Source organism: Pungitius pungitius, chromosome 1, assembly GCF_949316345.1.
Source record: "Pungitius pungitius chromosome 1, fPunPun2.1, whole genome shotgun sequence".
Lineage (NCBI taxonomy): Eukaryota > Metazoa > Chordata > Actinopteri > Perciformes > Gasterosteidae > Pungitius > Pungitius pungitius.
In genome coordinates, this window is record NC_084900.1 from 34,745,036 (window position 1) to 34,758,427 (window position 13,392).

A 13,392-nucleotide genomic window follows, 5' to 3' on the forward strand; every position below is an offset into this window, starting at 1 on the left:
GCAATGACACGCGCCGCTTACACTGAGAGGAAAACCAGTGGAACCGGCTGGTCTTGTCAAACTGTCTTACTCCCATTCTGCCCTCCCTGAATCCTCCATCAAACCCTAGAGTGCAAAAGAATAGAAGGTGTTGCTGTTTTGCTTTTTTTCTTCCATCACATCGTTTTTAACGTTTATCCAGGTACCTCTTCCACAGACGCTCTCTCTTGATTCTCAGTTGATGAGTTTGTGGATAATTTAAATGGTGTCGGCTGCTATTGCTCCACCTACTCAGGGTTGTCTGAGAGATGTGAGCTGTACAGTCAGTCTAAACTAAACATTGAGGAACAACGTTTAGTCTCTGTGCACCATGCATCTGGAATAAGCTGCAACTCACTTCTATTTAATCAAGGATGCAGACTCGTATACTTGAGGTAACAAGTCATAATTATGAGGCACTATGTGCTAATTAAATCACATGCTAAGAATTCAGAGAAAAAGTATCGGCATGATAATTTGCGGGATGTTTACATTTTTGTTAAAATGGTGGAAATGGGTTTTCTCTTTGCCACTGCCTTTTATAAAAACAAGTAAAAATTGTTCTCCATTGTACAAAGGAGGATCATTTTGAAAAAGAAAAATGCAATTTAAATGGAGATGGAGAAAAAACATTTATTAGATAATGAACTAATAAATGCATGACGTTTAGGGTGGAGACTGAGATGATTAGCAGCAGGGACTAAAGACCCTCCCTCTTTTAAACAAAGGGGGCGTGTCTACCCGGGTCACGCTTAAATTGAGGGGCGGGCTCAAAAAATGAAAAAGTCAACGAGTTGTTTTCGCCAGCCTGCCCGTTCGAGCGATGCTTGCAGCCCGCGACGGAAGACGATTTTAAACTTGTTTTGCAACCAGCGAAGTTTAAAATGTCTTTCAAGGCGGTGGGCGCGGCGGTGGTCCGCGCGCTGTGGACCAAAGGACAAGGCACCCCGCCGCTGGCGCGCTCCACCAGGGCGAGCGCGCTCTCCACAACGTGCAGCGTGTTGACAGCGAGGGAGCCGGGCCCCGAAGCCAGCAGGCTCTCCCCCGAACAAAGCTGCGAGCCCGGCTCCGACGGGCCGAACGGCGACGTGCCGTCCTCCGGCGAGCCGGCCCAGCAGCTTCCCTGGTCGGGCGAGGGGCCTCCCGGTGCCAGGGGACGGTCCTCCACCGCGGTCCCGACCCGTCAGGCGTCCTACCTGTGGGCTCGGTACAATGACACCAAACGGCTGGTTCACGGTAAGCAGCAGCAAGAGGGAGGAGGGGAGGGGGGCCCCACAACACCCATGCCCCCCCCCCCTCACACACACTCTCCCCAAAACAAGCGCCCGCTAGCCCTCCACGTCACCAGCCTCTGAGCCGTTAGTGAAGACATTTTGTTCGCGCGGAGGATGGTTGTTTTTCATCGTCTTTTCAGGGGGGACGTTGGCGAAACTGTTGGTTCTTTTTGACCAAAATGCGTGTCAGGATGAAGTGTCTTTTTGAAAGAGCAAAAGCCACAAACAGTCCGGCTGTTATGCAAAAAAACATAATAAATACAATACTTTTTTTTGTTTTTGTTTTTTATTTGGAGTTTACGAAATGTCCGAATCTGTGAATCTGTTTCCGACTCCCTTTTACTCGATGTGACGTTACTCGCTTTGCCTTAGTAACGTTAACTCGTTACGCTGTTTGCATCGTGGCATTTGAACTTGAACGGAACAATGGTTCTTTATGGCGCTGCAGACCGCCGTCATAGAAATGCTTTTTGTATCAAAAGCTATCACGTAAAAGTGTAATAAAGCAAAATGACTCATGCATTTCAGGTAAAATACAAAAACTTGAATAGTGTTTACCTCTTAACGCTGACTCATTGGGTTAGACTCGTGCACATTTGGGAGTTTCTCCGTGTAATCTCATTACGTTTAAATGACCAACGTTACTTGGTTCGTTAAAGTAATCCCTGATGAAAACGTGTCCCATGTGCTCGGTGCAGAGCGACGGGCCGTTTTCAAAGCAGCCATTTTGACATGTAATTTGCAGGGTAAACACTGTTGTTATTGCAATGAATCTCAATTGTGGTCCAGATTAATGTAAGAGGGCGGGGGCCCTGTTTTTTTTTGCATCCTGGGGGCCCTTCTATAGCTTCGACGCTGAATGGATTGGAACGTTATCAGTTCGTTACACCTTTTTGTTTACCCCGCGATCACGTGTCAAAAGAGCCCGTCACGTGGAGGCATTGGGCGTGTCTTTCCACACACACACTGTTAATGTGTGTTCCATTCTTACCCAGTAACTAAAATAAACTTGGTAAATTCTATGTAGGGAGCCTAGTTCTGCTGTGACCTGTAATGTGCATTGAGGCTGACTGTGCACTCTCAGACCGACTATAAAGCGCTGACTGAACCGTAGGGGCATTTTCTGTAGGCCAGTGAGAAAATAGCCCCGGGGCGGCGCACATGCATGTCTGCTGACCAGCAGCTGCCGGCCTCCCTGCAGAGCCATGTGCTCATGTTGCAGCCAAAAGGTGCACAGATGGTTAAACCCGTGTTTAAACTGTGCCCATGCGTTGGCTGCGTGGCTGCTATGTTTATCAAGTGTGGTCAGCAAAACTCATGAAATAAGTAAAGGTACAGTGAGTGCCATCGTCCCAATCAGCCGTACGTTAAATGAATTACTCTGACTTTGTAAGGGCTGGTCTAAATTTCGTTGTTTCGGCAAGGACTCTGGTTCTGTCTCAAGTCGGTTGTCATTCTAGAGGCGCACAGGTTACACAACTTCCTACGAGCTCGCCAGCGACACTGGGTTAACACAAGCAGTGGAATTACTGCCTTTGTCTCCGCAGATGTCCACGATCAGCTGGTTTCATAATACAGGAGATAATATTGCAGCTTATTTAATGACACTGAATTTCATAATCCATCACTTTCTTAATGGAAACCGGAGACTTCTGTTTTTTATTTTATTTTTTTATGAGTCATAGATCTTCATCCTTCTCCTTTTGAGTAGATTCTTTAAAAGGGTGTTTCCCGTCTGCTCTCAGATTTGATCCCACCAGGCGCATGTAACCTCCTCAACTCCTCCACCATCTACGCCAACAACGAGGTGGACCTGTCCACGGTGGACATCTACGGCTTCGACTACGACTACACGCTGGCGCTGTACTCCAATGCACTCAACGGAATGATCTACAACAAAGCAAAGGACTTCCTGATCGAACACTTTAAGGTGTGTCTTTACATCTCTGCATAAACGTTTGTTTGCGTTGAAATGCCTGTTGGTCCGGTGGATTGATTTAGGTTTTGTCTTTCTGCCCCGACAAGTATCCGAAAGACATCCACAAATACGACTACATTCCCAACTTCACCGTCCGGGGTCTGCACTATGACATCCAAAAGGTACAGGCCCTCTTTGAATCACAAATGGTGAGAAGTGGTTTCCTTCCTCAGTGCTGACCATCCCGAGTGTATCTCCTCTGCAGGGTCTTCTGATGAAGATCGATGCCTTCCATTACATACAGCCGGGGACGGTGTATCGGTAAGAGGCTGCTGCTGTGTCGAGTGTCTTATCTTGACGAGCACCGTGCTTCTTTTGGGTACTTGAGCTACATTTCTGCCGCCGAAGATAATGTTATGTGCGTTCCTTTTTTTGGGGGTTTCCAGGGGACTGAGCCCCGTGCCGGACGAGGAGGTCCTAGAGCTCTTTGGGGGGACTTACCATGTCCCGTTGGAGCAGGACAGCGGCTTCTATGGAAAGGTAAGGAGATCTTATTAAAATGAACAGTTATATAAATACAGATCAGCAAGTCATTTGGCTTTGGTTTGTGATAATTTGCCAGTTATTGCTCTTTATGTTGAGCGAATTTCACAATGTGTTTTTCTTTTATTAAGCGTTTGGCACAGAAGAGAAAGCTCTTCTTTATTTTGTGCGCTTGCACATCTGATTCAACTCTCATCTTACAGAGATTAAATGTGTCCACAGTTCACCAAATGGGCTCGGTGTGCTGTTGCATAAGCCGGGATGTTGAATTTTTAAATCTCATTTGTTACGTTGTTGACAGCTGGAACGGAGTGTTCCTGTCCCCAAAAACTGCGTCCAATAAAATCATCTTTTAATCATCCAACAGTCACAAAGGCCAACTGTACTTTTTGGCTAATTAGGAGTAATCTGAATAGATTTAGTGCAGCAGGAACAATGCCCCCCCCCCCGCCTATTCTAATTCACCTTGAAACATTCCTATCAAAAATAGTAGTGCAACTGGTTTCTTATGTGGCTTGGAAGGGTTATTACACGTTAACAAACATTTATTGTACCCAAAGTAATGAATCTTATGTTTCCTATCGCAGGGACCAAAGCTGAAGCAGTTCATGGACATCTTCTCTATTCCTGAGATGACTCTCTTGGCTGCAGCAAATGATTTCTTCATCAGAAATGGCATCGATTATGACCCAGTTCACCTTTTCAAGGACGTCTCGGTCAGTATGTATTGAATGTCTTATGTTAAGTTATACTGTCTCATTCCACTGTTTTCACACACCCGGGGTTCTTCAGCCGGAGGCTCAGGAATCCGCTGGGCTCAGTCTCTGAAGGACTCTCATGAATAGAAAAGGAACAGAACAATACATTCTTTTTCCGTCAGCGTTTCCAGTTACAGGAAACTACTGAAAACAAACGTCAGTTGGCGCTGTTATCTGGGAAGGATCAGTCCATTTTTATACTTTATGTCTCTAGATGACCTACATAATCAAATAAGACCATCAGGATGAAAAATGATCTGTTTCAATAGAAACATTCCTGATGCTTAATCGTAGCAGAACACTGTTCAGAATTTGGCAAAATCACGCCGGGTTTACCAGAAGCTCTTTTTGACTCCAGCTGGCCTTGACTTGCCCCCCCTCCCCCCTCCCCCCTCCCCCCTCCCCCCTCCCCCCGTGTGTGTGTGTGTGTGTGTGTGTGTGTGTGTGTGTGTGTGTGTGTGTGTGTGTGTGTGTGTGTGTGTGTGTGTGTGTGTGTGTGTGTGTGTGTGTGTGTGTGTGTGTGTGTGTGTGTGTGTGTGTGTGTGTGTGTGTGTGTGTGTGTGTGTGTGTGTGTGTGTGTGTGTGTGTGTGTGTGTGTGTGTGTGTGTGTGTGTGTGTGTGTGTGTGTGTGTGTGTGTGTGTGTGTGTGTGTGTGTGTGTGTGTGTGTGTGTGTGTGTGTGTGTGTGTGTGTGTGTGTGTGTGTGTGTGTGTGTGTGTGTGTGTGTGTGTGTGTGTGTGTGTGTGTGTGTGTGTGTGTGTGTGTGTGGAGCTCGGCACTCTGTAGGAACGGCTTCTACTCTGGCCAAGAGTCGTGCAGCGCCTCTCAGCTCGGCCACTACTGTTGCTTTTAGTGCTTTTTGGGGCCACTGAAATCCTTTCAAAGTATTGTTCCGTCCTCCCTTTCAGACACGGTGCCCTTTGTTTGCGTAGTTTGGCTCTTTCTCTCCCGCCGTGTAGCATAACATTTGCTGATCCGTTTCCCGTCAGTAAGCTCTTATTTAATCCTCAGGAAGCCATTGGCATGGTTCACCTGAAGGGCTTCATGTACAAGTGGATCATGGAAGATCTCGGTAAGATGGCTTTCTTCATAGTTTGCATGCACTTCGATTACGGTGACCTCTCGCGCTGACCTCTTCCCCCTCCATAGATAAATTCATTCTGCGAGGAGACGAGACGGATGCCGTTTTGCATCGGTTGGTCAGTCAGGGAAAGAAACTGTTCCTCATTACCAACAGCCCCTTCAGCTTTGTGTAAGTGTTGCTATCTTTGGGCTCAGAGTCCACTCTGACCCATAATGAGGGGGTCAACTGTTCTGTTGCAATCTGTTTGTTTTTGTTTTTCCCGTGTGCAGGGATAAAGGAATGAGACACATGGTGGGAAAAGACTGGCGCGACTTCTTCGATGTGGTCATCGTCCAGGCAGATAAACCTCACTTCTTCACTGATTGCATCAAGTGAGCAAATGTTTTGGGAGAAAATGGAGAACGGAGCGTTGATCCTCTGGTTCAGAAATAACCTTTAAAATGTTTTCTCTTCCAGACCCTTCAGGCGTTTGGACAGTAACGGGGACCTTCAGTGGGAGAAAATAACCAGTTTGGACAAAGGACAGATCTACAAGCAGGTCCGTGTACCTGGATCGGACTTCCCTGATCTTCTAATGCGTCGGCCCCTTTATCTCATTAGGAGCTGTTTGCACATCATTACCTCCATGCGTTATCTGTCTCAGTGATCAAAATGAAAATGGTATTTGTATTTCCTTTGTGTTTTTAGGGAAACCTGTTTGACTTCCTCAGACTGACAGGCTGGCGAGGTTCCAGGGTTCTTTACTTTGGAGATCATCTTTATAGCGACTTGGCTGTGAGTTTCAAATCGTGGTGATGGAGCACTGAATAACTTTTATTGTGATTGATATTTTTCTATGTATTTAATGCACATTATAAATCCCAATACTTATTTTACTTTAAGTGTTTTTTTTAATATAAAATGTGTATTTTGTTGCATTCAAACATTGTTCATGGTCTGGGCCTCGTCACATATTGCACAACTCGGACCAGTGACCGTGACGTTTGGGTGCGGCTGCAAAGAACATTTCAAACAACGGGTGGCAGTAAAGACTGTCTGTGGCTCAGATTTAGAAAGTCCAATAATATAAATGTAGCATTAGGATATCAATTCACTTGATCTGAAAAGGGATAATATTGGTTTTTGTTCGTTTATTGAAGTGTTTTAAATCCATTGCATGAGACTTGCTGCTGATCAGAAATGTTTGTGCATGGTTTGTTGCTACAGGACCTGATGTTGCGACACGGCTGGCGTACGGCCGCCATCGTACCGGAGCTGGAGCCGGAAACCAAAGTGGTGAGCACGCACCGGTACGCATTGAGCCTCACCTGGCTGCAGGCTTTAACCGGCCTGATGGAACGTCTACAGGTGAGAAGTTTACCGAGCTTTTACCTTATTTTAACTCTAAAATGTGAGTCTCTGTCTTACCCGACTCAATCCAAAGTCTAAAGGAGACTGATATTTAAACAGCTCACAGTTTATTATTGTTTCTTTAGCCTCAAATTGCCAAATTTATTAACTGACGTTGGTTTTTGTTTTTCGTGTTTTCCTCATATTTGCAGACTCATCGGGACCCAGAGTCTAAACGTATTTTTGAAGAATGGCAGAAAGAGCGGGAAGAGCTCAGGTGGGGGCCATTGCTTCATCAGTCAAACAATTCGGATTACAGTTTGATTTCTCCATTAAGGAAATGCAAACTAGTGTGTAAGGTTGTTGTTTCACCAACTGCTTAAGCATCAGTAGATTATACGAGGAGAGAATTCTGCATTAATTATGGTGAACTAAGGCGTTCACTTAGGATCTGGTATTTTTACTGTCTTATTGCTACAGTTACTCAGGAAAAGTGTCCGAATACTCCACGTCCCCCACATGTATTGACACAATACCTTTTTTATGTCTCAGGGCGATGACGAAGAACGTGTTCAACCCTCAGTTCGGCAGCATCTTCAGAACGTGTCACAACCCCACTTACTTCTCCAGACGGCTCTCCCGCTTCTCCGACATCTACATGGCCTCCGTCAGCTGCCTTTTGAATTACGACCCCTCGTACACGTTCTACCCCCGCCGCACCCCCCTGCAGCACGAGGCGCCCCTGTGGATGGACCAGCTCTGCACAGGCTGCATGAAGACGCCACATCTGGAGGAGATGTCTCAAATACGATGAGCTCCGTGCTCTCCTCAGTGACTGTTTTTTAAAAAATATTTTGTTATTTTTAGTGCTGGAGGACATGTATTTCTTAGGAATTCTTCTCAATAACAGGGTTTCATTTTAATCACGATTGTGCTGCACAACTCCCTCCTCGCAGGGCAAAGTATTACCGCACTCATCCACGTCTCCAAAGACTTCATAGAAGGGTGCTGCAGATTTACCTGCAGGGCGGAGCGCGTGCGAGTCTCTGGTTGCTGCCTGATTTTAATGTGATATGGAAATGAAGTGCAATAATGGCGCTATTGTCGCACAAATAAACAAGTGGCATCTCATGTGTTCTGTTATTAATGAACCTGTTACAGTAGCGATAATGTCATCGTAAAATTCAGAATATCACTCTTCTAGAATCGTACATCTAGCGAGTTGTGCACGTAGTGATCTGTCAGATTGTCTTCCATTTATTTGATTGGTTGTTTGGTTGCTAGGCAGCGCAGCCTCCATTCATCACCGCTGTGCTCTGCATCACAAACTCGTTCAGCCTGCATGAAGACGACCGTGAAGGTACTGCTCTCTGTCTCTCTGTGCATGCTTTGACACGTACTCGTATGGTGCAGATGTTTGGTGTGTGTGTGTGTGTGTGACTGGTGCAGATGTTTGGTGTGTGTGACGGGTGCAGATGAGAGAGCGAGCAAGTTTTTTGGAGCGCTGTTCCCGTACGGAAGTTCTCGGTTTGCTCGGCGTCGTCGCTCCTCGGACGTTTGTGTTCACTGTTGTGCTGCAAAAATCTGTTTTCATTCCGGGTTTCACTTTTTTTTTTTGATACAGAGGCAAATGTTCTCTTTCAAATGAGACGTTGAGAATTAATTTGGACTGATCGCATGTTAATTTGCTGAAATTGTGAGGTTTGAGTAGCTCTTGGGATATTAATATTTTGCGTGGAACTGGCCGGCCCTGAAACTTTCAAAATAATCTGAGCTTGTGTTCCCGAATATATTGAGCTTAAATTTGTATCTTGATTCTTATTCATGTTTATATGAAATATCTTCATATGCTAACAATTTTCAAAATAAAGATTCAAACAGTTTTGAAACTGAACTATTAACAATTTAAATATTTTATACAAATCATAACACTGCTTTTGTAAGTGCCTGTAATTTTGTTCATTTAAACGTATTGACAGTTTTATGATTCAGTTCTTTTCTCTTAAGGTTACATTGTATACTTCACTTTATTGGCTGACATTACCCAAATAAAACCACTGTCACGATGGTCATTTGGATTTATAATTCTTTAATTTTATAATTTATAATATAATTCTCGCTTATTCATATCTTTTTTTTTTTTTTCCCCACAAGGAAATATATTCCCATTTTTATCCTGGTGGTGCATCTGCATTTGCACCCTTGACTGGTGTTTCACTTTATTTCATGGCCGCCTGCCTCCAGTGGCTCTTGCATCTGGGCGGAGGAGGGCTGCCAGATGTTTCATAATGTGCTGACCTCTTTCCACGCGTTCGCTTGTCAACGATCTCTAGCCTCAAATGACTGAAAAACAAGCCAGTCGTAATGAATATATTTAACGGATGTATTATGTACAAAGAAACATGTTTTGACGAGTCCCTTAAGTGATGACACACATTTGAGCTCCCTCCCCCCACACCTTCCCTCCAACATCCTTCTGCGGTTCCATTTCCTCCCCCTTTATCCTTCCACTCCTCGGTTCTTCCCTTTTTCTTAAGCCCTAGCTCCTTCCTTACCTCTGAGTCTCCCAATGGCCTTCCTTCATACGTTCACGTCTTTGTTTCTGGTTGAGTGTGTCGCTGTGAGAGCTCTGGCAGCCTCTTCCATTATTTAATGTCAACGGGACCTTTGGCTAAGTGCAGGAACGTTTCCCTGTCGTTTCAGACGACATTCCTTCATCCTCCCTCCGAAGTGAAACAATAGAAGCGCCGAATAGAAACGACAACAAGCCACGCATTGTTTTTTATTATTGATCCTGTTTTGCTGTTATTGATCACGGTGAAGCTCGAGCTACAAAGGAAAAAGCAGGTTGGGCTCAGTGAATTGGGAATCAGTTTATGTAATAACAGCGAGTCGGGGGAAGATGAGGAGTGGAGGGAGGCCTCATGGGAGCCATTGTCCTGCAGTAGGGCACTTTTGAATTCAGGCTTGTGTGATCAAATGTGTCCACGATAATTATATGACTGATAACCTCTATTCCACCATCTGGTTTAAATTCATTCAATTTATTCCGACAACTTGAACCTTTTTTTTCCTATTTTTGAGGTGATTTCTATGTGCCTCAGCAGCCTATTAAAGATGTGAAGAACCAGGCTTTCTCACTCTGTCAAAGAATCCCAGTTGGTTCGCCAGTTTCACCTCGATCGTTTATCGGCTGGTTTGTGTGAGGCTGCTCATCATCATCATGCACATAAGATCAAACATGCAGGCCTGTGAAGATGCACCCATTAAGAGCACGAGCAATTTACTGTCTCCTGCCCCCCCATGCCGGCGATGAGAAGGCAAAGTGGACGAAGGCCTTGTGCAGCCTGACAGAAAGTGGTTAGCAAAACGGATGTGATTGGACAGCAATTATTCTTGTTTTTATCAATGAGATTCTGCTCACGGTTTTGTTCTTTCTGTAAACAATGCGCCTCTTCATCTCTTTCTCTGCTATGTTATATCACTTTGATGGATTTTCTCCCGAGACACCCTAATTACACATCTGTCCCAGCACACCAGACTATATTTAAAGCCTCATGGTGACTTACAGGTCTTTTTTTTTTTAATTGGCCGCTTCATTTCCTTCCCTGTTTAATTATTCCTCTTCAAACTGTATCTGTGTTCTGTGCTGAGAGGAGGACGTCCTCTTGGACCAGTGCAAACGTGTTCTGTCTCTCTGCTGGGCGTCGAATGAGTCAGGCTCATGGAGGCTTCTAGATTTAATCTCGCCGTTCCTCACAAGTTGTACTTTTTGCCCATTCAGACGTTTCGGTACCAACCAGGGGGCATCTGCTTAATCTTCGAGGTTCATTTGAACTGGTTTGACTTGACGCGCTTTCTCACATCCTCATGCCTCATGTCGGCCTTATTAACCTCCAGAAAAGTGTGGGGTCATATGCTGCGGTATCACTTTCATCTGGCTGTATTATTATTAAAGGACCATTGCCCCAAATAGACCAAACATGGAGGAATTTGATTTAAATCACAAACTATAAAACAGCATTGTGACTCTATTTGATGGTGTGTGTGTGTGTGTGTGTGTTAGAGTGTGCAAGTTACAAACTAAGGAAGGATGGCCACATCTTCACATGTATGCCACGTACACAGAGTGTACAGCTTTGAATAGTATGAGCACGGCTGACATGATACCCGACCATCAATTTGTCCTCCTTATTTTCCATTTCCATAGACACAAACGCGCTCAATGCAGTGGTGAGGAATTAATACAACTCAAACTGGTCCCACTGATGATGAAAGGGTTGTAATCGATAAGCATGAATAAGAAAAGCTACGTTCTATTCCTCTCCTTAATGACTTCCTTTAGCTTCTTCTCTGCACCACTGAGCTGTGTGACAGACAGCAAACAAATGAGGTACAATGCTAGCTAATAAATACTGTATGTTTAAATAACTCATCTGCAGTCGTGGAACTGACAACTGCGTATTATATATTCCGTACGGGAGTAACAATACTCATTTAATGCAAAGTTCAGATTATTAAAAATCCCTTTTTTTAATTATTCATACTCCAATGAATAATAATGTTAGTAGAATCCAGGAGAGGGCGCTGTCACGCTGCTTTTTACTGACCACCGCTTACAATTCTGCATTCAGTCCCACTTGAAGAAGTACTTTTTTCAATTATTTTTTTACCAACCCTGAAACAGATGTTTTACTGCAGCAGAGATCGATGGGCCACATGTCCCCGGTAGCTGTGATCCTCCATCCTCCAAATCTTTATTGCCTTTGAAAAAAAAAAATGCCACAAGCTGTTGATTTTGAGGCTGAAACCTTTCAGGAAGCCCCTCCACTGTCAGGTTATTGGTAAGAATTCTCAGAATTGCAATTTGTGACACTAAAATGAGGCAAATTGATGAAAAACCCAAACGTGCACGAGTCGCTCTCACGGCACATGCTGACCGTCTCTCAAGAAGTGAGCCGAGTGGAGCGGGAAGGGGCCTCCTTCCATCGGAGGAGACTGCAACAGTGCGTGAGCATGAGGCTGTTCGTAGCGGCTCCCGGGGGCCCCCCAAGGGTCCCGCACCCTCATCTCCCCCGTACTGTGGCTTCTTTTCAACTGTGTTGTTTTTGGGGCGTTCGTCCAGCAAGCGGAGAGAAACTGGTGTCAATTTCGACATAAACCCAAGAAGAAAACACATGCGATGTAAACATCCTTTTTGTTCTTTTTGAAGTGACACCAAACGAACCCTTTGGACGCTATCCCCCTTTTTTTTTTGCCTCTGCTCCGAAAATGGCACACCCACGATAAAAAGTGTAATAACTCTGGAACTACTTTGTCTATTTGTACAATTGATGTGTGGGGGGGGGGTAAAGGGGAACCCCTGTAAGTGCTGTGATGTGTAACAAAAAAAAGATATCAATCCCATGGTACTGGTTCTGGCTTGTTTGGGCCCCAAATGGGAGACCTTCTCTGGTTCAGCATGACTCGTTTTGAAGCAAAAGCAACGCGTAGCCTGAGCTTTAATCCCACAGCAGCTCCACTCACGTCTCAGTGTGGTGGAAATGAAGCGCTGGCGGAGATAAAGCTCGGCTTGTTTCCACTTTGCTCAATTGACCTTTGAATATTCGCTCCGATCAAATATTTGTGTGGCACCCCTTCTTCCGCAAACTCACCTTCTCCAAATAGCCGAGTGTGTAGTCCTCGTTCAGCCAAGTATCTGGAAAATATTTAGAAGGTTCACCCTCCACAAGCAGCTGGTTCATGACGATACAGTTTCAAATATTGTGGAATAATTCATTGTTTTTTTAAGGGGCTTTAAGAGCTCTACCAGCTCCTCTGGTTGGGCAACATGCAAAGAAACCTGCAGCTTGTTCCCCAGAAGGTTGACAAAAGTCCTTTGATTTGTGCTCCTCAAAAATTCTGCTCCAGGCAACAAGTTAAACACAAAGACCTGATTTGTCCTGTTTTGGTAACCAGAGAATGGCCAATTTATGATAGAAAACACTCTTATAATACAGAGGAGAGTCCATCATTAATGACTATAAACAAAGCTTTTTTTGACACAGCAAATAAAAGCGAGTGATAAATTACGATGTGAACCTTAACAAAGGCCTTTTAATCTGTTTAATCAGTGCATGCTTCTCTTTTACGCTCATTTATTCCATGGGAGCAAATTTCCTGTCCCATGAAACCCGAGCTGTGAATGAATGAATGGACTTTGCCCCCCCCCCCCCCCCTCTCACTCCTTGCTCTGCTTCTCTCCACACTGGAAATACATGATTGAGTTCATGGGACATTAACTTCCCTTTTACACATACAAGTGAGAGGAGACGCCCCTAATACCCCCCCGCCCCCCCCTTCCACTCCACTCACACACCTGTTTGCACCTGTAGAAATGATCGCATGTATCAGTGTTGCAGTACCAGTCACAGTACCAGTAGTTTCTGGGAGGGAACGGCTTCTTTTGTCCTCTCGAGGGTCTTCCTGC

General features: G+C 44.9%; 2 protein-coding genes across 2 annotated transcripts in view; both read left to right on the forward strand.

Moving 5' to 3' along the window:
• The first annotated feature begins 778 nt into the window (after window positions 1-778).
• nt5dc2 (5'-nucleotidase domain containing 2) lies at window positions 779-8,054 on the forward strand. Its single transcript, XM_037480882.2, has 14 exons — window positions 779-1,254; window positions 3,038-3,222; window positions 3,318-3,392; window positions 3,476-3,531; window positions 3,657-3,750; window positions 4,341-4,469; window positions 5,522-5,582; window positions 5,660-5,762; window positions 5,864-5,965; window positions 6,051-6,132; window positions 6,282-6,368; window positions 6,801-6,941; window positions 7,136-7,200; window positions 7,476-8,054. Exons 1-14 carry the CDS (start codon window positions 903-905, stop codon window positions 7,735-7,737), a joined length of 1,794 nt encoding a protein of 597 aa, XP_037336779.1. The 5' UTR covers window positions 779-902; the 3' UTR covers window positions 7,738-8,054.
• A 138-nt stretch (window positions 8,055-8,192) lies between these two features.
• LOC119223542 (rap1 GTPase-activating protein 1-like) overlaps window positions 8,193-13,392 on the forward strand; it is a 37,788-nt gene continuing 32,588 nt past the window's right edge. The window contains exon 1 of the mRNA XM_062566027.1: window positions 8,193-8,283. The gene's annotated coding sequence lies outside the window, so the exon portion shown is untranslated. The remainder of the gene's footprint in view (window positions 8,284-13,392) is intronic.

Bases quoted from the DNA above. Each gene is read 5' to 3' on its own strand.
- nt5dc2 (XM_037480882.2), top strand. From the start codon at position 903: ATGTCTTTCAAGGCGGTGGGCGCGGCGGTGGTCCGCGCGCTGTGGACC. The intron at 1,255-3,037 runs GTAAGCAGCAGC...GTCTGCTCTCAG, and splicing joins CACCAAACGGCTGGTTCACG to ATTTGATCCCACCAGGCGCA. The intron at 3,532-3,656 runs GTAAGAGGCTGC...GGGGGTTTCCAG, and splicing joins CAGCCGGGGACGGTGTATCG to GGGACTGAGCCCCGTGCCGG.